At 44.3% G+C, this 25,744-nt stretch overlaps 1 protein-coding gene across 1 annotated transcript; it reads right to left on the bottom strand.

Moving 5' to 3' along the window:
• Positions 1-7,007: 7,007 nt before the first annotated feature.
• Positions 7,008-8,711, bottom strand: LOC308299692 (sodium- and chloride-dependent creatine transporter 1-like; the record flags this gene model as incomplete). Its single annotated transcript, XM_080743482.1, has 1 exon — positions 7,008-8,711. Exon 1 carries the CDS (start codon positions 8,670-8,672, stop codon positions 7,008-7,010), a length of 1,665 nt encoding a protein of 554 aa, XP_080599608.1. The 5' UTR covers positions 8,673-8,711.
• Positions 8,712-25,744: the final 17,033 nt, after the last annotated feature.

Here is a 25,744-nt window from a genome sequence, read left to right as displayed (position 1 = left end):
TGGGGGCCCCAGCCGGACCCCACTTTGAGAACCCTTGCATTAGACCACGGTCGGACCAACATAACTCTGAGAGTGTATAAATGAATGTTTATGAACTCAGAGTTACAGCCACATACCCAAAGGGTCTATTTGGTAACCATCCGGCGTCATTTATCTGGGGACCCCTGGGGGCCCCAGCCGGACCCCACTTTGAGAACCCTTGCATTAGACCACGGTCGGACCAACATAACTCTCTGAGAGTGTATAAATGAATGTTTATGAACTCAGAGTTACAGCCACATACCCAAAGGGTCTATTTGGTAACCATCCGGCGTCATTTATCTGGGGACCCCTGGGGGCCCCAGCCGGACCCCACTTTGAGAACCCTTGCATTAGACCACGGTCGGACCAACATAACTCTCTGAGAGTGTATAAATGAATGTTTATGAACTCAGAGTTACAGCCACATACCCAAAGGGTCTATTTGGTAACCATCCGGCGTCATTTATCTGGGGACCCCTGGGGGCCCCAGCCGGACCCCACTTTGAGAACCCTTGCATTAGACCACGGTCGGACCAACATAACTCTGAGAGTGTATAAATGAATGTTTATGAACTCAGAGTTACAGCCACATACCCAAAGGGTCTATTTGGTAACCATCCGGCGTCATTTATCTGGGGACCCCTGGGGGCCCCAGCCGGACCCCACTTTGAGAACCCTTGCATTAGACCACGGTCGGACCAACATAACTCTCTGAGAGTGTATAAATGAATGTTTATGAACTCAGAGTTACAGCCACATACCCAAAGGGTCTATTTGGTAACCATCCGGCGTCATTTATCTGGGGACCCCTGGGGGCCCCAGCCGGACCCCACTTTGAGAACCCTTGCATTAGACCACGGTCGGACCAACATAACTCTGAGAGTGTATAAATGAATGTTTATGAACTCAGAGTTACAGCCACATACCCAAAGGGTCTATTTGGTAACCATCCGGCGTCATTTATCTGGGGACCCCTGGGGGCCCCAGCCGGACCCCACTTTGAGAACCCTTGCATTAGACCACGGTCGGACCAACATAACTCTGAGAGTGTATAAATGAATGTTTATGAACTCAGAGTTACAGCCACATACTCAAAGGGTCTATTTGGTAACCATCCGGCGTCATTTATCTGGGGACCCCTGGGGGCCCCAGCCGGACCCCACTTTGAGAACCCTTGCATTAGACCACGGTCGGACCAACATAACTCTCTGAGAGTGTATAAATGAATGTTTATGAACTCAGAGTTACAGGCACATACTCAAAGGGTCTATTTGGTAACCATCCGGCGTCATTTATCTGGGGACCCCTGGGGGCCCCAGCCGGACCCCACTTTGAGAACCCTTGCATTAGACCACGGTCGGACCAACATAACTCTCTGAGAGTGTATAAATGAATGTTTATGAACTCAGAGTTACAGCCACATACTCAAAGGGTCTATTTGGTAACCATCCGGCGTCATTTATCTGGGGACCCCTGGGGGCCCCAGCCGGACCCCGCTTTGAGAACCACCGCACTAAAAGCACAAAAGCAATAAAATTATGCTGGTGTGGATCGCATGCGTCTAAAAGCCCAACAGACTAATAAGTATCCCTATCCCATTTATCACTTGAAAATATTGTATTTACGGAGAGTGTCACCATTGAGCAATTAAGTATACAGTAAATCAAGCTGAAGTTTAAAGTTGCACTGTTTAACTGGAGACAGAGGAGAAGCCTTGCATGAGAGCGAGACAGGGATAGGTGTTCACCGGCATATAGGTACAGTACAGTATGTGCTTCCTATAGTCTCCTGTGAATGGAATGCACTTCTTCGTTGTACCCTCGCTGCAATAACCTTGCAGGAGAGTCCTTTTGAAAGGAGAGAAAATAAATGCCTTTTCACATGTTGGATTTCTGCAGCTAGATTGACTCCACACAAAAGAGGTTTTTGTGACAGCGAGGCGTCCTCGAGGAGAGGAAGTCTGTGGCCTTGAGCGCCACAGCAACTTCTCATTCAGGCCTCTGAAAGGGCCCTCTCTGTGTCGCTGCACACAAACCATAACAGATCTGCACAGTTACCCTGCTGAGTGCTGCACGCAGCCTTCAGTGACTTGATATCTGCTCACAAGATGGTGTTTGAGGGACAATACAGATGGATTTTATTTTTAGATTGCCAACTGTCATTATTCTTGTCCTCATGGCAATTAGGCTATACTCTTCAACTGTGACAAGATCATTAATGAATTGTTTTATTATCTTATGAGTATGATTGCGACCATTAGGTCGCAGTTACTTGTACTCCTATACTATCCAAACCTCCACCGGCTGTCAGTCCGTCCCTCCCTCCGTCAGTCAGTCAGTCTGTCAGTCACATGTCACACGTCACACTTTTGCCCTTCTCATATCTCCGCAACCGTTGCCCCGATCCATGCCATATTTTGCTCACACACTCCTTGCCTGCCAAACCACAACCTCCACCCATCAATTCTCACATGGCCCTCTTCTAGCGCCACCATGAGGCAGATTCTTGCAAAACACATTTTTGGACACTGCTCCTATACAAATGTTGCCCTAAAATCACGCAAATCGGTACACCCTTGGTCTACACTCGTGTCTTCAACATGCACCTGTCCCATATAGCCCCACCATCAGGACGATTTTTTTCAAACACCTTTTTGGACACTGCTCCTACACATTTTGCTCTAAAATCACACTGCGACCTGGCGGTCGCTTATCTCCCAATTAGGGAGTCTTACTGGTGTATTACCATTACTGTCACTTGTCAAGCGTGGACATTAATCCTTTTCTGTTTGCATTTGGAAATTGCCCCGCCCACTCTGCACTGTGCAGGGCTAAGGTCACGCCTTCTCCTAGGGCCCAAGGTGGAGGGGCCTTAATTATTTTATATACTTTATCTATTGAAAAATAGCAGATATACAAGCTCACAGCGCGGCACCGAGTGCCGCGCTGCGAGCTTGTAGATCTGCTATTTTTGAAAAGTCGTGAAAATGTGTGCAAATCTTTGAATATATGTATTTTTTAAGCAAACATTTGTAACTCAAATTTTGCTTCTGGGGGGTCCCTGGAACTAAATATTTTGAGATGCGGGTCCTTCTCCACCCTGGAAGGGGGTCACTCGTTTTGTGCTCCTCCCTTCCTTTTCCCATCAGGGTTTTTTTTCACACACCGTCTCCTTAGCGTGACCGTGTGTGTAGCTATGCGTCTATGTGTGTCTGAAGCGTGGCCTACAATACCACTGGGTGACCAGAGAGGTGCTGTTGAGCAGCCTTGAAATGTCCATGCATGCATGCATACATGCACGCACGCACGCACGCACGCACGCACGCACGCACGCACGCACGCACGCACGCACGCACGCACGCACACACACACACACACACACACACACACACACACACACACACACACACACCACACACACACACAGACACAGCCTTGAAATTAATGGACACCACCGCTCAATTCATACTGCTGTGATTTTTTCTAATTGATGGTCTAAACAGGGACAGACTTGTTGTTTGTTTTCTTTGTTAAGTGGGCCTTAATGGCTCTCTGGGACTGGACTGTAACAGTGATTAAGAGCTAATACATTTTGAGTTGAGAGTTGAGTTGAGTTACTCATTATCGTCACTATTTGTGATTCTTTTTCTTTTGATTTGTTATCTGTTAAGCTTAATTTATAGCCTGTTCCATGTCGTGAGGGTGTCACTTTAACGAGTCCTTGTTGATCAGTTTATTTTTGCGGACAAGTCGTGACACCTGGGGTGATACACTTTATCTGATTTTGTATCAATATCAAGATGAAGCGTAAATGTTAAATGATTATGCTTTTATATTGGGAAAGATAAACCTCTTCTGATTATGAAAATGTCAAATCAGCAGTGACCTCTACTATAGAACTTTTTCCAAAGCGCTTCCATCAGTTCCGTGTAGCTGCGGTGTTGGCGAACAGCCGCACACACACATAGATGCTAACGCATAGGTGACAACGCAGGCAGTTATGGCTGCCGCTCTGAGAAATCAGTCTATACAAACTAATCCTCCAGTCACAGCCACAGTGGCAGCCATCCCTACACATTGGACTGAGAAGACGTTTAAAGAACAACTAATTTTAGATAATTATTTGCTCTCAAAGTTGTCATTGAGCAGACACAGATCATACAGGGTGGTTGTACTACTGTACGTGTTGTTGCCGTGGTAACAAAGAAAGTGGGAATAACAGAGAAATGAGCTGAGACTGTTCTGACATTGCAGAGACAGACTGTACTCCCTATTTTACAACCACAGAACCTTCTGAATTCTTTCTGAATGTTTCATGTAGATATAAAAAGCCTTTGTCTGGTTGCATGGAGGTGTCGTGTACAGTTTTTAATTCATTGACACAATGCAAAACTATTGTAATTGAGACAGGTTGTCTATTATTTTACTATATCAGGCTTGATCAGGAAATACATACAAATTTGACAAATATCAAATGCCCATGGCTTGTTACATTTCAATTGGGGGTGCTTGACTTTGAGTTGGTTCTCTCTAGGATCTTTAAGTCAGACATATTAAAGATAATATATTTGTTTTCCTTAAGCCATTTAAGAACCTGAGGCCATGGCGCCCGCTGGACCACCAGTCCAGGCGCATACCACATAGGCCTGCATGTCGCGGGTTCGAGTCCCGATCCTGACGACCTTTGCTGCATGTCACTCCTCATCTCTTTCCCCATTAACCATTATTTTTTCGTCAATAAGCCTGGGTTTCCGAGGCTAATGGAACACTAGTCTCGCGTAGCCAGACAACTATTCCACAATCTCTGAATGCTATATAGAGTCTGGAACAGCAGCTCCCTAACGGCGAGTAATGGAAACGGGCATTACCATTCAAGAAAATATATTTTAAAATGTCATTTCTGCTAAGCAGCAAGCTAAACATGCTTATATGATTTTTATTTATATAATGATAAATGTGTGCGATGTGAGACTGAAACGGAAGTGACGAGGAGGCTTCACTTCCGCTTCATCTCGCACTCATCGTTTCTATTTCCCTTTACCAGACTGTATGCCGGGAGCATTTGACCAAATCGCGGAGGCAACAGTCTGGCCACGCGAGACTAATGGAACACAAACTTTCAGCAGCTTTTCATGAGGTGAAGACATTTCTTGGTAACGATTTAGTTCCCAGATTTGTCAAATATCTGATAAAATGCCCTTGTGAAGTGAGCGGTGCTATTCATTTGTTCCACATTTTTAGAGCTACAGATTCTGTTCAAACTTCAGCTTGTTCAGCTTCACACAGTTATGTGTGCTTGTACTTTTCTCGTTACAATATTTTATACTTTTTTGTCCCACAATTTTAACCCTAACCCATTTTTCACCCAGTGCCAATAGACTAAGCTGTAATCCTGGGCGCTGCTCTCCCTCTACCAACCTGGGGAGGGCCTCGAACCGAGCTCAAGCTTTCCTCCTTCAACTCCAAAGTCCATTGAGTTCAATGGACCTTTTCTGTAACCCCAAAGTCCATTGAGTTCAATGGAGGAGTGGTACGAGCTTGAGGATTGGTTAAGTATCTCTACAGTCATGTGATCTACGCGGATCTGTCTGACTTTCCATCCTGGTTGGCTAAGATTGGCTTCCAAAGTTTGCAGGATTGGTCCGTTTTGGAAGAAAAAAAAAAAGACAAAATCATTAGCACAGCTTGCAATTTTGGTGAAATTGTGCATGCACATTCCCAACAGGCAGAGGAAGAAATGCCACTTCAATAGTTTCACATCAGCCTCATGGTGGTGCTATAACAGGGTTAGGGCCCTTTCGTCAACCCCACATGGGGTGTGGGCGCTGATGACGCGGAGAAGAGAACACGCCCGCAGCGTCCACAGCATCCCCCGGCGGGAATCGAACCCAGAATTCTCTCTTACTATTTATATTAGTGCGTGTAATATAAACAGTAGCACTACCACAAGGTTCTGCATGAGTTCAATGGACCTTTTACTGTAACCTTTTTTGTAAACCCCAAACCCCAAAAGTCAATTGAGTTCAATGGAGGAGTGGTACGAGCTTGAGGATTGGTTAAGTATCTCTACAGTCATGTGATCGACGTGGATCTGTCCCACTTTCCATCCTGTTTGGCTAAGATTGGCTTCCAAAGTTTACAGGATTGGTCCGTAAAAAAAAAAGAGAAAAAAAAAGCCTCAAATCATGAACACAGCGTGCAGTTTTGGTGAAATTCTGCACGCACATTCCCAATAGGCAGAGGAAGAAATGCCACTTCAATATTTTCTGCCTCATGGTGGTGCTATAACAGGCCGATTCGTTTTTCTCCACTGATCAGTGTAAAACTTTGTATGCAAACTCCCTAAAGGCCAAGAAAAACCTTTGCCCTGCATTTTTCACCTTTTATAGTGCCACCAGAAGGCAGACTTTAATATAACTTTTTTTTTATATTACTCCTTCAGATGTTATCCAAAGATCACTCAAATCAGTACACAGATGGATCTGTCCCATATTTCATATTCCACTGTTTTCAATTTGGTGCAATATATTTTTTAAAGAAAGCAGGTTTTCCTACATTTTGTTTTTGTTTTTGTGTACATTGTAATCTATATGCTGTACTTACACAGTAAGTGTCAAACACAAGTCACAGCACACAGGCATATCTCCTTGTATGAGCTGTTCTGTCCGTGCCGATAGTTCAGTGCTCATACGGACATATAACTTTCTCATGAATGTAACGGCACTCTTCATCTGTACAGTACTCTTCCAATACTATACAATACAGCAGTGGTTCTCAAAGTGGATTCCAGGGACTCTGTGGGGTCTAAATTACAAGTCTGTAACTCTGACAGTGCATAAATGGAACCAAATGAACCTGCCATTTGTACACTGTCAGAATTAAGGGGAGACCTTGAAATTTGAAAGTTTGAGAAACACTGCAATACGGGACACACACACACACACACACACACACACACACACACACACACAATGCTCTTGCTTGGGCCTAAACAACACTCTCGTCCTCCATCCATCCATCCATCTTGTCCCCTGTCGCCGGCAGAGACCTCATATCCGTGTCTGGAGACATGTCCTCCAGATGATGAGGACCCCACACAGGAGTGGTCAGACGTACCCAGCGCTTCTTCAGTGTGCCTTCGGCGCGGCAGAGCTTGTAGAGCAGGATAACGGGCATACACAACACCGAGGACAGAGAAAGGCACCAGCCGATCATCTGGCCCCACCATGGATACACGTACGTCTTGTTGTAGGTCAAGGGCGTGTAGTCAATCAGGTAGAACAGGAAGACTCCCAAAGAGATGCAGGGGCTGATGAAGGACCAGCAGCATTTCATGAACCATGCCAGCCACGGTCTGTAGCCGATCATGCGAACAACGTCGTCCATGAAGCGATCGGCTCCGTAGACCCAGGCCACCACTATGCATTGCCACGATGCCTGCCAGAGCAGCGTAATTCCAGAGACTGCATAGTAGTCATACAGCAGGAACACATACATACCCCCCTGGGTTATCATGGTGAGGCCGACGATGAAGCACAGCAAAGAGTAGAGCGCAGCCACTATCTCCCGTCGGTAGCGATGGTCGAATCTCTTTGGAAGCACGTCCAGCAACCCCGTCAAGAACCCTTCGACGAGCGCAAACTGGCTGCCCACTCCCAGCAGTATCAGCATGAAGAAGAACAACGCGGCCCAGATGGGCGCTCCGGGCATCATTGTCGCGGCTTTGGGGTACGCTATGAACGCCAGCCCCGGGCCCCCCGCGGCCACCTCAGAGACACTGACTCCCTGTTCGTTGGCCATGAATCCCAGTACGGCGAAGACGACGAACCCAGCCAAGAAGCTGGTCCCGCTGTTTACCAGGGACAGGATGAAGGTGTCTCTGTAGCAGTTATAGTTGAACGGGTTGTAGCTGCCCAGAGCACTCAGGGTTCCCATTCCAATGGAATAGGAGAAGAATATCTGAGTCGCCGCGTCGATCCAAATCTGCACCTTGCCCACCTTGGACCAGTCAGGGTTGAGGTAGTACACGATGCCTTCGTAAGCTCCGGGAAGCGTGAGTCCTCTTCCCAGCAAGATGACGAGAATCACATAGGGGAAGATTGCCGTGAAGTACGCAACCTTGCCGGCGGACTTGACTCCTTTCCATATGATGAAATACACGATGACCCAACAAGCCAGCAGACACAACGCCAGCTCCCAGCTCAGCGCACCGGGTTGATCCAAGCCGCCAGAGATGCCGCCCAGCATCTTGTTCTCGAAGAACTCGGTAACGGGCTCAACGCACGTCGCCGTGTTCCACTCGTTTCCGCAGTGGCTCCAGGGGAGGGCGGACCAGGTGAAGGTAGAGGCCAAGGATACGATGAAGTAGTAGAACGCCCAGGCTATGATGATGATGTAGTAGGTGTTTAAAAGAAACACGAGCACCATGGTGGCGTAACCCAGACCGCTAAACAGAGGAGTGATGTTCCACGTCTTGACGCCTCCTGCCTTCATGAACTGACCCACGGCTATCTCCAGGAAGAAGATAGGAATGCCCGCCAGGAACACGCATAGCACGTAGGGGATCAGAAACGCTCCTCCGCCGTTCTTGTAGCACAGGTAGGGGAAGCGCCACACGTTGCCCAGGCCCACGGCGAAGCCCATGCAGGTCATGACGAAGTCCAGCTGTCGGGTCCACGTCTGCCTCGCGGGGACGGCGTCGCCCTGCGCTGGTGGCGTCTTCTGCGCCACCAGGACCTCCTCCAAGCCATGTTTCTCCAGGCCCTGTTCCTCCATGCTCTTTCACCGAATAACCACTTATTACTACTATATAACTGCTTATTACTGTAAACACTGTATTCAGTTTAATCTCCTCAGTCAGCCAGTCAAACACAATAATCAGTATCACTGCAGAACACAACGCACAGCCTTAAATAGCAGCGTCTGGCGAAGTGGTGACGACGTCACTGGGAAATGTGATGTCAGCTTTGTGTGCTTGTATCTCTCTTGTTACAATCTTTTATACTTTTTGAGATTAATTTAAAAAAATTAAATGTTTCCCAGTGAATTCCTATATGGGAAATGAATTCTGTCTTACAATTTATATTACTGTTTGTAATAGCAATACCACAAATGAGTTCAATGGACCTACAGTATGTCACATTTTTGTAAACCCAAACCCCCAAGTCCATTGAATTCACTGGACCTATGTAACCCCAAAACTCCATTGAGTTCAATGGAGGGGTGGTGCAAGCTTTAGGATTGGTTAAGCTTGTCTTCCCATACGAACAGTTATATCAGCATGTAGGCTACTGCTGTGCTTACTCTCTCTTACTCTCTTGAGGGATGTGTACATTTTCTACTGTACATAATATACTTTGTGCGTCTTTTCAAGCCCACGCAGTCTCTGCAGGAACTGCATTTCTAGTTTCATTAAGTGTCCTGCGAAGGTTGGCCAATGTGACCCTGGGCATACAACAAACTGAGCGCTTTGTGCCAAGATTTAGGACAAATGTAGGCTACGCTTCAGAGCCCGGAATCTAAAAAAACAAGTTTTAGAATCTACAGATGGTGTTTCTGTGTGAGCTGATGGCAACCAACAGCAATAAGACTAAGACATCTGGTAAGTAAGTGTAGGTCAAGACATATGGTATGTTTAGGTCAAGGGCTGCTGTGTTATAGCCTATGTTGTGTTATTTTCCTTTTCAGAATCAGAAAGCTTTTCTTATGATTGTTTTTCAAAAATAACTTCAGGCATTTTACATCTGTCGACTTGTCATGTGACAGTACACTTGAATATGAAGTTAATTTAATTTGGATTGCCATTGATTTCAAACATCATTTATGATAATAATGATATGACATGAGGCCCAGACATTCCATTTCAGTCGGAGCTGTGTTGCCTTGTTGCTTGCCCGCAGGGTGATGCCCTTTACCCTGTGTTAAATCATGTTGCTCGCTGATAGTGATAAGTGTACTATCAGGTGGCAAGGCTGTGAGTCTGAGATGTGTCCACTAGATGGCGGAATACCCCCATACTTGACGTAATGAAGTTAATCTGCGTTTTCAGTCTGAACCATTAGATTGCTCATTATTACTCTCTTAAATTTGTAATAAGCAATATAAATATTTGAATCCCATCACCAGAGTAAACTGGTTAAGTTTGACAACCAACATTTTCAGCGCTTTTTATTAAAATGTCTAAAACTAGCGCAGCCCATTATGCACCAGATCGAAGCACCCCATAAAACAAGCTAATGTCTTATATGCCTACTAGATAATGATGACAGTATATCCTCAATGTTGTTTATTATCAATAATAGTTATGCAACTTTCTAAATGGTTTTAGGTTTTAGCCTACCTCCTGCCTTGAGGTCTGCTCAGCTGTCTGTGACCTTTACTCACAACCTGACCACACAGTTGCAATGTGATAGTCCGAGCATGGAAATAATGGGTTTTAATTTCACAATCATGGTGCTTTTTGCTGTCATGAGATACTTGCAGTAAATGACAGATTTAATTGGCAAATAATTTTGTAAAGTAGCTAGGCCAAAGTCTCCAGCAAAAGTATCAAAATCAGTTTTAACCACTAGGCTACTATTTTCACATTTGTAAAACAATTTAATCATTTTGAGAACATTTAATGATACCCTTTTTTAGAGGGGCGGGGGGGGGTCCCCTGGCACAATATCTTTTCAGATGCGGCCCAGGGGGTCCCCGGCCAGATCCATTTGAGTGAACTAGGTGTTGGTAGATTTGGGAGTCCTTGACAAGAAAAATGTTTGACAGACAGCTGTTTTACAAGACCCCAGTGGCACGTGACTTCACGGAAAAGCTGCTGTCAACGGGGCGTGATTATGGATCCCACTGGGAAAGATCGATCGAAACGGCATAGAGCGCTCGTTTTCACAGTTATTGTCCGCGACATTGCAAGCGGCGCGAAGGCCAGCGGACCTTGGTCCTGCTCTTCGCCCCCGAGCGCCGCAGGCGCGAGTGGCCGCGAGTTACGAAGCCGTGGTGAATGCAATCGTTCTATTTATGCCCAGGCCGTAATAGTCAAGGGGCCAAAACTGAAAAGTGCTTCAGAAATGACTTTTGTGGTTTGGGTAGAAGCTGACAACCTTTTTTTTGTGTTAGAAGGTACCCATAGAAGAACTTTTAAGGTGGTTGGCATTTTGAATTTATTTTCTGGTGACTTTTATAAGCCCTTCAATAGTTGAATGCCCATTTCATGCTATAGTCAAATAATCCGATTAAACATCATAAGGATTTGATTAATTCTTTACTTTTAAATGTATTTCTTTCTATGTTATATTAAAGGAAATAGATAAAAGAACATTATGGAAAGTTATTTTGAATGTTATTGCAATAGATTTGTAAATATTATGGTAAAAGGTAACTTCTTTAATGGCGTTTTTGTCTATTTTGAGTACAGGTATACAAGAAATTACTCAATTCAAAACATACATCACACCAAAATGGATAACATAGCAGGTCACAGAATAACAGCAAGACTAAGAATAAGAACATTTACAACATTGAAAATGTGTCATGCTAAATAGACAATATGACGATACAATTGAATATAACATGACAACACTCAATGCTGATGGCAAACTGTACCGTACTGTCCAGCACGTATGGTCAAATAATTTGAAAACAAATAATACAATGTATGTAATATGTCAAATTTATGTAATAACATACAATTTTGGTGAACTTAATAATAATACATAGATACCTATTTCCTCCAGCAAGGGAAATTCAGTATGTTCAGCCCAACCCAGCTGATTCGCTGCGCACAAGGAGCACATGAGCAATTAGGGGTTAAGAGTCATAACCCCTAGTGTTGAAGGGACACACATCGACATTGCTACCCTGGCCTGGAATCACACCTGGGACAACCAGGGGCTCTGGTTCCCCAGGCGGGCTCCCTAACCATTCTGCTATGCCGCCCCTAACTCTTTGAGTTTCACTAGTGAGGCACTACTCCTTATCAAGGTCTATTTCTTCATTGTCAGTTTCTTAATTGTTAAATTAGTTTTTGTACCAAGCTGCACAGGCACATCCATATGCTCCACTGCAGTAAATCCCTCTTTTATGACAGAAACGATGCCCTGTACTGTACTGGTTTCCACTTGCTTTGCATCCACAAACTGTAAGTTCCAAGCATCTGGCCTGAGGTGGTTCTTAAGTTTAAAGCTGGGGGACCAACCTGCCTTCTACCATGTGCCAGCCACAATTGATTGGTGAGGGTAGCTTTGGATACCCTCGTTGATTGTGGGTCCTCATGATGTGCAGAGTCAAGGCATCACTTGTTGGCGGCAATGTATCAAGATTGGCTTTCAGTTTTCAAAACAGGCCACAGAAAACTGCATGAATTGATTTGCTGGTTGATTTTGAGTGTGCATACAAACTGCCAATGAGATAGTAGCTGTACTTGGTACTTCATCCTCACCAAAGTTGTGGAGAAGTTGAGGGCTGGAACTATTTCCAGGATCTCTTTTTTCCTATACTGAACTGACAGTGAGATCATTAAATGCTAACAGACCATTTAGTATCTCACTTGACATTTTGATATCTTTAACTTTTTCATGTATCCACATTTCTTGTCTCAGTTGGTATGCAAAGATAAGAATTAACACCAGCACATCTGTCTCTGCAGAGAATGATGCGCCTCTGATAGCCTTGGTTGTTGCATCAGATGAATGTTGAAATACAGTATGCGAGTAACAGCTTCTTTATACTTAAAGCTATACTGTGTAAGTTGCTCAACTTGTGGTCAGTAGCTCTATAGGCTATAGCAAACCTCGGTCGCGTCCGCGTCTTTCGGCCGTTTTTCGGTTCTCACACCCCCGCGTCTGCCTCCACCTCGCCGAGATCTATCTTTTGAGGGGTCCCTGGTTGCTGTGCGTTCAGCCATTCCGGAGATACACTCCTTCACCCAAGCTTCACCGTGCACCAGAGTATAGAAACACACGGGAGACTACAAATATGGCCGCCCTAGCGACCCCACTCCAAGATGCGCTGTGATTGGCCGGCAGTGTATAACCCTCGCTGTGATTGGCCGGTAGTATGATGACGTCATATTGCCGCGAAATTCTCCCCCCTCACGGCTCATAGAAAACATATAAAGAGAAGGCTTTTGAAGCTGAAAATAACTGGGGGTGGAGTGGGGGTTCTAAAACTTTAGCGATTTAACAGTTAGGACCATTTTAAGATTTGTTTTATAAAAAAGTTACATGGTATATTATAACTTTAATTGAAGCCTGTAGTTGAGGAACATCAATCACAGCTACAGATGACACCTTTTCAGGATCCTCAAACCCTCCACTAATACCAATTTCCTGACCATAATTGGAACTACAGTATCTTCTCTAACTCATTTGAGGAAATGGGTCAGATTGGCTTTGTTTTCATCCATTTCAATTAAGCTAAATATCCCTGTCTGGCTTCACACACTTGGTTCCGATTCTTTCAAGCTTTGCATCTACACTGTAGAGCAGGGGTCTTCAACGTTTTCAGGCCGGGGACCCCCAAACTGATGGGGAGATGGAGCAGGGACCCCCTACCACCTCGTAGGGTGGGGGGGTCGGGGCTACGACATATTTTTTATTTTAAACATGTACAAGTTACAGCGAGTAGGGTGGGCCGTACCACTACCATTTCTAAACATACTACTTATTAACTGAGAACAAATGTCAATAATATCAACAATATGTCAATTGCATAGTAATCATGTATTCAAGCTATTCAAAATGGATAGAATCATGATTAATTTTTTCGTGTGCAAAAAAAAAAAAAAAACATTTTTGAAATCTTTTTTTTTTCTTTTTTTTTTTTAAGCAATAATTTCGCGGACCCCCTGCAGTACCTCCGCGGACCCCCTAGGGGTCGCGGACCCCCTGTTGAAGACCCCTGCTGTAGAGCCTTGAGGAAGTTTTTGGTTTTCTCTTAGAGAGGCTGTATTCTCTTGGAGAGGCTTTATTCTTTGTGACCAGTTGGTTCCCAAAAAATGGAGTGATCATTTTCAGAGACACTGGGCTGTATTTGATTGTCTTAAGTACCAGCTCTTATGCCTTAACCTAAAGGCCTGTCCATACTGTCTCCAACCACCAAACATTTAGTCAGAGAGTTCCGACTTTCCGACGTGCAGCTTTCCGAACTCTAATTCGAGGTTATGCTTTTCAGAAGATGCGAGTGACGTCATTTTGTAGTTGAACCAGACCTTTCAGACGAAAAGTTCGGTGGTCAGAGACAATAAGGACAGACCTTTAAGTTAAGGCATAAGAACTGGTACTTAAGACAATCAAAATAGAGCCCTCTAGATCATAAACATTCTCCTATTGGGAGATGTGATAGCTATGGAACTGTTCAACAAAGTTGCATGGCATCAGTATGATCTCTTTTGATTCTTCATCATGTGTCATTCCAAAAAATGATCTGGTATCCTCTGCCAAGGTTAAACATTCATTGTAGGTGATGGACCAACGGTTTATAGCTGTCTCATGTCTGTGATTATAAGCCGCAAACCAGGGCATCATGTTCTTGAAATAATAATATTCATCATTACTTTTGCCAGCATCAACTGATATTAGCTTTGCTACCTGCATTTTCATTACATTACCACATTAGTAGTACATTTACACATGCAACTTTGCTCAACATTATTGCAGCAAATTTAAAATAACTTGTCAGTACTGATTTGTGAGATTACAACCAGGCTAGAATACGTGACAAGGGTTTAAACATTAATACTGGATAGGTTGTCTGCCTTTACCCAGAGGTGTTATCTTACCGGTAGGTCAAGTCAATATCAGATTTGGCTCCCTGAGAATCAGGTGTGAATGCCCACACAGAATCAGCCATATCCTCCATCCCAACCCCCAAAAGACATTCATCAACACTTTAGCCAGCATCAACTAATATTAGCTTTGCTACCTGTATTTTCATTACATTACCACATTAGCAGTACAATTACATTTGCAAATCTGCTCAACATTATAGCAGCAAAATCTGATTTTACCACTTTTAAGTATACAGTGATAAAATGACCTAAACATTATTTTCAGAGATGCCAACCAGGCTAGAACCCATCACAAGGGGTTAAAGATTAGTTCTGAATAGGTTGGCAACTTCTACCCCGAGATAGCCGCATATGTCTCAATATCAGCTTCGGCCCCCCGACTATAACGGTGGGACTACACCAAAAAATGTGCACATACGCGCGTACTGTCCGTGAAGAGGCTCGCGTATGCGTAAACGCTCCAGGCTACACCAAGGAGGGAGTATATGTGAGGAAGACCAGATAGTCTGTGTACAAAACGCATAGGCGTGCTTAAAAAATAGAACCGATCCTATTTTTAGGGAATGCGTATCCGTGGTTCGCGCTATCCGTTCGCCTGGTGTAGCCGGCTGAATTGATATATATTGGATCTATCCAAAACGCGCATACGCGCGCGCGCCCCGCATACGCACGCACACGCACTGACGCGCGCGAAACGGCTTGGTGTAGTCCCACCGTTAACCGCGCTGCCTACACCGCCGCGTAGGCGAATGATAAATCCGGCTGTACACTAGAGCGAGGGCAGTTGATAAACGGATGCTTTCCAACCGCTAGAGTTGGGCTGGGGAGACTGAGCACAGTGAGCAGCATGAATGTCCGTCATTCAACCGTCAGAGAACACAGGCTCTATACTATATGGTTAATTCATCTCTCTCATTTCTGTCTTTCTTTGACCGCTTAAACTATATAACCATTCTACCAGAGCCGGCCGTTTCCTGAGAGAATACTGCGCCTCGGACCGCTTTCAACACTTGGGGAATTCACATCTGAAAGTGTCAAGGTGAGTGCGCTATTTAACAACTCTCACATTACTTTGATAAGCCTCCAGTTATTTGTTACAAGGCTAGCCTATTTATTTAATTGGGATACATTAACATGTCACATGTGCACCCTTCTGTATTATTCAGCTGGAAATTAATACATGACTCGTGGTCGTGGAATACAATTAAAAGTTTGCTTTTTGATTTTATCAAGGGAATTCTATTGTTTTCAGTTGTAAATTGCATTTCTTCGCCCTTGAAATAAGTAGGCCTACATGGAAATGGAATCAGTAGATTATTCAACAAGAACACTACAAATGATGTAGTAGGACTAGGCTATTATAGCCTAATAATGGATGGATTAATTGCTTTACTTCAAGGTTAAGCCAAAAACTGCAAGCCAACAGTGAACAGTAGCCAGATACTATCCTGGAGCTGAAAGTCACACTTAGGTCTCATGGGCATGTTGTCCTGTATTGCAGTGGGTCTCAAAGTGGGGTCCGGGGACCCACAGGGGGGTCCTTGGGTGGAGGGGGGTGGGAGGGGGGTGGGTCCAGGAGGAACCCAGCCAAATTAGATGGATCCATCCCCCACTCCACTTCTTTTATAGTAGAAAAATAGAGGACATATAGTACATCAATGCAGTTATTCACAATTTCTCAGTTTCTAAATGCAGCAATGAATCAGCTACTTAGAGAAAGCTGCATAATGTGCTTGGAATAGGAATGATGACTGAGTGGCCTATTAAGTCATGCTCCATAGGGGTGTGTGTGTGCGTGCGTGCGTGCGTGCGTGCGTGCGTGCGTGCGTGCGAGACAGAGAGAGAGAGGCCTATATATCTTGTTAGTTGTGAGGAGGAGTGGAGAACCCATTCTCATATTCCACCAGAATTTGAGCTGGGCTTTGGTTCATCCAATGTGCAAGTAGGTTGATACATTGGCAATTTAAAATAGACTCTCTGCTGTTTGGTAAGATAGCGTTGGTCTCAGTCCATTCCCACTCTTCACTTCATCTCCTGGCAGATACACTGACTGTACAGTACTGTACTACCGTATGCCAAATTCAGCCTGGGTGGGAAGAAGTGGGACTTTGCTGTATGAAAAATTTAGTTTTATGTTGCCATGCCCCACAAAGAACCCTAGGATATAAATTGACAATCCTCTTTAATTATGTAGACTTGCAGTAATACCCAGGGGGCAAACCAGCCTTTTTTTAGGAAACCTGCATTTGCCCCAACATACAAAGTTGTCAACCAGAAATATTATCTATGACCCAGTAGGATCACAACCTATATGGACAACCCGGTCAATTTGTACAACAAAGTCCAATATGGCCGCCTCAATATTAGCCCCTATTAGTTTTAATGGGGTGTGAATAGGGCAAAATTTTAAACTGAGGGATATTTCCACGAAACTTCACAGGTTGATCAATGGTATACATATGAACATTTTTTGTATTGCAAGTTTCCATGAAATCCAATATGGCCGCCACAATATGGCCGTCATAATGTAAGGACCCAGAAAATAGGTTTTGCCTCTAACTTCTGAACCAGATGAGCTAGAAACGCAAACTTGGTGTCTATTTCATGGTTTCTGACCATGGGAGACTCAATGGAATAGCTAATTTTATTATTGGGTGTGTCTGGACCTTTATTGTGCATATTTGCAAGATGGTGGACTCCCAAAATAGAGCTTTAACATAATTTCTACCATGATTGTTGACTGCTTTTGCAAATACAAGCAATATGAATCCATTTGCTAAGATTTATGGCACAGAAGGGACTTATACCTGTATTATTCTTGAGTTTGCATGTTGTCAAAATGGCTGTAAACGAGATATTATATTTCCTGTCCGATTCTACTGTATGTAGTTGTAGCAATGACTTCAGATTAAATCAGAGACCAAAACAATGTATCTTAGAAATTATTTTTTAATAAAAATAAAATAAAAAAAGAGAGAGATTATCTCAATGAAATGAATGCAACTGCCTTTTTGGGTCTTTCACACATAGACATGCACATGCTTTCCAACAACTTCAGCTTCAGGGAAATTATAATGAACACATGATTAAAACAGGCTGCATTATAATGCAAATAATTGCTAGTCACTATCACTGTCATGTGTACCTATCCTGCTGCATCTTGTCTCCAGTCCTTGGCAACGACACCCCAAGTAGCATGCAATTCCCTTCTTCGCACATGAACAGTTTTTCTGGCAGCCTTTGATACAGCTATATGATATTGCCTTGTCCATTGATATAGGCCAGGCTGGCTCTGTAGATGGACAGGGGACTGCCTTCCCATCACTGAGAGACCATCCATATTCAGTGAAGCAAGGGATGTCTGGCTTCGCGATGTGTGCAGTTTTATCTATTATGGCTGCTAGAGCAGCTCTTTTCAGGTGCAGGCCAAAGGCATTTTCTGTAGGTGGCAGCAGCTTCAACAGGGTTGATCGGTTATTTAGGAACTTGTACACTCTCAGCTTTGCCAGGTCAAAGTCCTCCGAATGGTCAGCTTTTGATGCATATACAGCTATTGTGAGGTCTCTAGCCTGATTCTTGACATCCTCTGAGAGGGAATAAAAGGAATTTTCACCAAACTCCTGAAGTGCAGGGAGATCTAGACCCATGCTGGTCTTGAACCATGCTTTCTTTCCGGTGAAAAAGGGATAGCTGGTGGTATCTCTGCCACTCAGGCTGTGAATAAAGGGCAGGGCACGACACTGTGCGAGTCCAAGGGCTGAGACCATGTGATGGATAGGAAGATATGCATCCTGCTCTGTTCTCACCCACAGCTCTGGAAGGTCTAGGAGGTGCACACACCCATTTCTTTTTGCTATATTTTTCGACACCTTCATGCGTGTGTGTGTTTTTCAGTAAAGGACCTAAGTAAGTTCAGCTTGGTGTCCAGGAGAACGAACCAGCAAGTCAGGTGCCACATCATGGAATACAAAAACGCTTGGAGAAAAAGGTGCATCTTCCAATTCCTCCACAACGTGCCAACCTCTGCCAGCTTGGAGCACTACAGCGATCTGGGTGAGCAAGCCACCTCACTGACGCTCGGACTTAGGGCTGTCACGATTATGACATTGTACATGACGATTAATTGTCTCTCAAATAATTGCGATTAACGATTTAATTGTGTTTTTCATTACATTTCTGTTTGGCTTTTAGGCTTTGAAGTTGCACATGGTAGATATGACACATAACCTAAATATACAAATAAATTACTGACATATATGACAACTTTATACTTAAAAAAGAACATTGATAGAGGAAATAGCCGATCTACAAGCTCGCTCATAATGCGTCGTGATGCGATGCATGTGTTGCTTGTAGATCTGCTATTTCCAAAAATGTTTACTTAAAAAAATATATATGAAAATGTTTCAACGCTCAATAGTGGGCTCGATAAACGCCCGGCTCAATAAGCAGGATAAATAAGGTGCTCATTATCAATGAAAATTAAAGAGCTCCATCCCTAGATAGCAGTGATTTGTACTGTAATGAAACTGTACCTTTTTCTATTGCAAACTTCTAATACATTTTTCAATCAATCAATCAATCAATCAAAAACTTCATGCCTATTAAAAAAATAATAATCTTGGAAAGTATTGTAATATTTAGAATCATTTTGTATCTTCTGTAACACAAATCTTATCTTCTGGGGGCCCGTGCCCCGTGGCACAAAACCTTTTCAGAAGGGGGTCCCCAGCCAAATAGGGGTCCTTGACATGAAAAGGTTTTAGAACCACAGATGTATAAAGCATTCATTCGTAAAAAGAAAATAAATAACGCTGTTACACATTTTACAGCTTGGAGAGCCTTCCCCAAGATGTGATGGACATGATCTTAGAGAAACTATCTCGTAAGTATTTTTTTGCCAGCATGGCATGGCTTATTTTTGGCCTAAAATGCTCAAGCTCCCTCAGCCCTATGTTCCCTCAGCCCTATGTTCCCTCAGCCCTATGTTCCCTCAGCCCTATGTTCCCTCACTCCCTAACAATTTATTATACCCTATGTTCCCTCAACCCTATGTTTCCCCTAGCCCTATGTTCCCTCAATTCCAAAATAGACCCTATGTTCCCTCAGCCCTATGTTCCCTCAACCCAAAGGGCTGAGGGAACATAGGGCTGAGGGAACATAAGGCTGAGGGAACATAGGGTTGAGGGTTGAACTTACTTAGGTCCTTTACTGAAAAACACACACACGCACGCACGCACACACCCATTTCTTTTTGCTATATTTTTCGACACCTTCATGCGTGTGTGTGTTTTTCAGTAAAGGACCTAAGTAAGTTCAGCTTGGTGTCCAGGAGAACGAACCAGCAAGTCAGGTGCCACATCATGGAATACAAAAACGCTTGGAGAAAAAGGTGCATCTTCCAATTCCTCCACAACGTGCCAACCTCTGCCAGCTTGGAGCACTACAGCGATCTGGGTGAGCAAGCCACCTCACTGACGCTCGGACTTAGGGCTGTCACGATTATGACATTGTACATGACGATTAATTGTCTCTCAAATAATTGCGATTAACGATTTAATTGTGTTTTTCATTACATTTCTGTTTGGCTTTTAGGCTTTGAAGTTGCACATGGTAGATATGACACATAACCTAAATATACAAATAAATTACTGACATATATGACAACTTTATACTTAAAAAAGAACATTGATAGAGGAAATAGCCGATCTACAAGCTCGCTCATAATGCGTCGTGATGCGATGCATGTGTTGCTTGTAGATCTGCTATTTCCAAAAATGTTTACTTAAAAAAATATATATGAAAATGTTTCAACGCTCAATAGTGGGCTCGATAAACGCCCGGCTCAATAAGCAGGATAAATAAGGTGCTCATTATCAATGAAAATTAAAGAGCTCCATCCCTAGATAGCAGTGATTTGTACTGTAATGAAACTGTACCTTTTTCTATTGCAAACTTCTAATACATTTTTCAATCAATCAATCAATCAATCAAAAACTTCATGCCTATTAAAAAAATAATAATCTTGGAAAGTATTGTAATATTTAGAATCATTTTGTATCTTCTGTAACACAAATCTTATCTTCTGGGGGCCCGTGCCCCGTGGCACAAAACCTTTTCAGAAGGGGGTCCCCAGCCAAATAGGGGTCCTTGACATGAAAAGGTTTTAGAACCACAGATGTATAAAGCATTCATTCGTAAAAAGAAAATAAATAACGCTGTTACACATTTTACAGCTTGGAGAGCCTTCCCCAAGATGTGATGGACATGATCTTAGAGAAACTATCTCGTAAGTATTTTTTTGCCAGCATGGCATGGCTTATTTTTGGCCTAAAATGCTCAAGCTCCCTCAGCCCTATGTTCCCTCAGCCCTATGTTCCCTCAGCCCTATGTTCCCTCACTCCCTAACAATTTATTATACCCTATGTTCCCTCAACCCTATGTTTCCCCTAGCCCTATGTTCCCTCAATTCCAAAATAGACCCTATGTTCCCTCAGCCCTATGTTCCCTCAACCCAAAGGGCTGAGGGAACATAGGGCTGAGGGAACATAAGGCTGAGGGAACATAGGGTTGAGGGTTGAACTTACTTAGGTCCTTTACTGAAAAACACACACACGCACGCACGCACACACCCATTTCTTTTTGCTATATTTTTCGACACCTTCATGCGTGTGTGTGTTTTTCAGTAAAGGACCTAAGTAAGTTCAGCTTGGTGTCCAGGAGAACGAACCAGCAAGTCAGGTGCCACATCATGGAATACAAAAACGCTTGGAGAAAAAGGTGCATCTTCCAATTCCTCCACAACGTGCCAACCTCTGCCAGCTTGGAGCACTACAGCGATCTGGGTGAGCAAGCCACCTCACTGACGCTCGGACTTAGGGCTGTCACGATTATGACATTGTACATGACGATTAATTGTCTCTCAAATAATTGCGATTAACGATTTAATTGTGTTTTTCATTACATTTCTGTTTGGCTTTTAGGCTTTGAAGTTGCACATGGTAGATATGACACATAACCTAAATATACAAATAAATTACTGACATATATGACAACTTTATACTTAAAAAAGAACATTGATAGAGGAAATAGCCGATCTACAAGCTCGCTCATAATGCGTCGTGATGCGATGCATGTGTTGCTTGTAGATCTGCTATTTCCAAAAATGTTTACTTAAAAAAATATATATGAAAATGTTTCAACGCTCAATAGTGGGCTCGATAAACGCCCGGCTCAATAAGCAGGATAAATAAGGTGCTCATTATCAATGAAAATTAAAGAGCTCCATCCCTAGATAGCAGTGATTTGTACTGTAATGAAACTGTACCTTTTTCTATTGCAAACTTCTAATACATTTTTCAATCAATCAATCAATCAATCAAAAACTTCATGCCTATTAAAAAAATAATAATCTTGGAAAGTATTGTAATATTTAGAATCATTTTGTATCTTCTGTAACACAAATCTTATCTTCTGGGGGCCCGTGCCCCGTGGCACAAAACCTTTTCAGAAGGGGGTCCCCAGCCAAATAGGGGTCCTTGACATGAAAAGGTTTTAGAACCACAGATGTATAAAGCATTCATTCGTAAAAAGAAAATAAATAACGCTGTTACACATTTTACAGCTTGGAGAGCCTTCCCCAAGATGTGATGGACATGATCTTAGAGAAACTATCTCGTAAGTATTTTTTTGCCAGCATGGCATGGCTTATTTTTGGCCTAAAATGCTCAAGCTCCCTCAGCCCTATGTTCCCTCAGCCCTATATTCCCTCAGCCCTATGTTCCCTCAGCCCTATGTTCCCTCACTCCCTAACAATTTATTATACCCTATGTTCCCTCAACCCTATGTTTCCCCTAGCCCTATGTTCCCTCAATTCCAAAATAGACCCTATGTTCCCTCAGCCCTATGTTCCCTCAACCCAAAGGGCTGAGGGAACATAGGGCTGAGGGAACATAAGGCTGAGGGAACATAGGGTTGAGGGTTGAACTTACTTAGGTCCTTTACTGAAAAACACACACACGCACGCACGCACACACCCATTTCTTTTTGCTATATTTTTCGACACCTTCATGCGTGTGTGTGTTTTTCAGTAAAGGACCTAAGTAAGTTCAGCTTGGTGTCCAGGAGAACGAACCAGCAAGTCAGGTGCCACATCATGGAATACAAAAACGCTTGGAGAAAAAGGTGCATCTTCCAATTCCTCCACAACGTGCCAACCTCTGCCAGCTTGGAGCACTACAGCGATCTGGGTGAGCAAGCCACCTCACTGACGCTCGGACTTAGGGCTGTCACGATTATGACATTGTACATGACGATTAATTGTCTCTCAAATAATTGCGATTAACGATTTAATTGTGTTTTTCATTACATTTCTGTTTGGCTTTTAGGCTTTGAAGTTGCACATGGTAGATATGACACATAACCTAAATATACAAATAAATTACTGACATATATGACAACTTTATACTTAAAAAAGAACATTGATAGAGGAAATAGCCGATCTACAAGCTCGCTCATAATGCGTCGTGATGCGATGCATGTGTTGCTTGTAGATCTGCTATTTCCAAAAATGTTTACTTAAAAAAATATATATGAAAATGTTTCAACGCTCAATAGTGGGCTCGATAAACGCCCGGCTCAATAAGCAGGATAAATAAGGTGCTCATTATCAATGAAAATTAAAGAGCTCCATCCCTAGATAGCAGTGATTTGTACTGTAATGAAACTGTACCTTTTTCTATTGCAAACTTCTAATACATTTTTCAATCAATCAATCAATCAATCAAAAACTTCATGCCTATTAAAAAAATAATAATCTTGGAAAGTATTGTAATATTTAGAATCATTTTGTATCTTCTGTAACACAAATCTTATCTTCTGGGGGCCCGTGCCCCGTGGCACAAAACCTTTTCAGAAGGGGGTCCCCAGCCAAATAGGGGTCCTTGACATGAAAAGGTTTTAGAACCACAGATGTATAAAGCATTCATTCGTAAAAAGAAAATAAATAACGCTGTTACACATTTTACAGCTTGGAGAGCCTTCCCCAAGATGTGATGGACATGATCTTAGAGAAACTATCTCGTAAGTATTTTTTTGCCAGCATGGCATGGCTTATTTTTGGCCTAAAATGCTCAAGCTCCCTCAGCCCTATGTTCCCTCAGCCCTATGTTCCCTCAGCCCTATGTTTACTGTCAATATTCCAGGATGACCTCCCACTTGGGTAATGACGCCCCCTGGCGATCATTCAGAGAAACTACTTCAGCTCCCGTACTAACTTAGGTAGGAAGGGCCTGTCACTCAAACCGGAGTGACCCGCCTCCAGGCTATATAAACCCCCGGTGGCGGAAGTAACATCCTCTTTTCACTCTCTGCGATATCACATTCAGATAAGTTGAAACTCAGCCTTTGTATTATTATTCTTCGCGCATTAGCCTAAAGCGGTGGCATTGGAGTCGCCCACCGGCGAGTGTTGAATTAACCCGTACTTAAGAATACTTATTCTTGTTCCGTCCTAAATTGACGGTTATTTCCTTTTATAACAAAGGATTATTACTGCTTGTTCAGGCCTCCGCCGAAGCAAGCGTGGCATAGCATTAGCCGTTAGCTTGTTAGCTCGTCTGCTATTTGTTAACGTTAGCTACACTGCTTACCGCTTGTTCAGGCCCTGCCCGAATCAAGCGTGGCCTAGCCTTAGCCGTTAGCTTGTTAGCTCGTCTGCTTCTGGTTAACTCTATCTACAGTGCTTCGCCATGGATCCTCTGGCCTTCCTGCCGAGGCAATGTCCAGGCTGTCCAGGACTCATCGACGGACAGGATCTTCACCCTCTCTGTGTCGGCTGCATGGGCGTTGCACACGCCTTCTCTGCACTGAGTCCTCAGGGGAGAGCAGGACCTTTCTGTGACTTCTGCGTGGCCTACGACCACGATGTACTGATACACCGGTTCTACCTAGCCAGGGCAGGCCTCGGGGCCTGCGCTCCACCAGGTGGGTCCACTGCTCTCAACCCCACAGCCCAGTCTTTCCTTCCCCAGGCGGCCCGCACCGTTGGTCAAGGTGCGGCGCTGCCTTCCGGAGATCCGCTTGGCAAACAGCGCGCCATTCCAAGTCAAGATGGCGCCGTGCTACATGAGACACCGCCTGCCGCGCAACCGACCGCAGCTAGCTCCACTGTCACTGGAGCTGGCGGGTCTGGTGAAGTCGCCGCTAAGAAGGCGACCAAGAAGGCTAACATCCCTCCGGTAGCCTTTTCCCCTTCGGGCGCGGTGCCCAAAAAGAAACGCTCGGATGTGACCGTCGGGGACGTCCCCCTCGACGTGAGCATCACCAAAACAGTCCAGACTTTCAGGCGAGAGTCGGACCTGAGCTCCTGTCAGAGCGAGGGTTCTGGTTCTGAATACTCTGGATACACGGCCGAGGAGGAGGAGGACTCCGTCGAGGACGAGGGTTCTCGACTCACGGTCACTGTGAAAGGTAATGCCCCTGCGGCTCCAGCACGTCAACTGGACGCCGCAGGGAGCTCCCAGGCCTCCTCAGGCACCACTGCCCCTCCACCCGCCAGTCAAGCGAGTGAAGCGGGAGCAGAGGACGTCGATTCTGCAGCAGAAATGCTGGATCATCTCACAGTCTACATGAGAGCTCTGGCCAGAGTTGGAGAGGAGTTGCCACCTCCTCTCCCCTCTGAAGAGGCCGAGGATGATGACGAAATGCCCGGGCAGGAGCCTTCGGTTCCCGCCCCGTATGTCCTCTCCAGGCTGCCGCTGGTGAAAGGTTTCACCAAGGCCCTCCATTCCTCATGGAAGACACATAAAGACCCCAGGAAGCTGCCTTTTTCTGTGTTGGATTTGGTGGGCGGTGCGGAGGCAGGCATGTCCACCTGCCCTAACCTGGACCACCTGTTGGCACAATCTTTTCTGGGTTCCGTCAGACCCCAGTACAAAGA

Source organism: Nannobrachium achirus, assembly GCF_963921795.1.
Source record: "Nannobrachium achirus genome assembly, chromosome: 2".
Classification (NCBI taxonomy): Eukaryota; Metazoa; Chordata; class Actinopteri; order Myctophiformes; family Myctophidae; genus Nannobrachium; species Nannobrachium achirus.
Note: the sequence above shows the minus strand (reverse complement) of the source record. Positions and strands in the feature narration are given on the sequence as shown.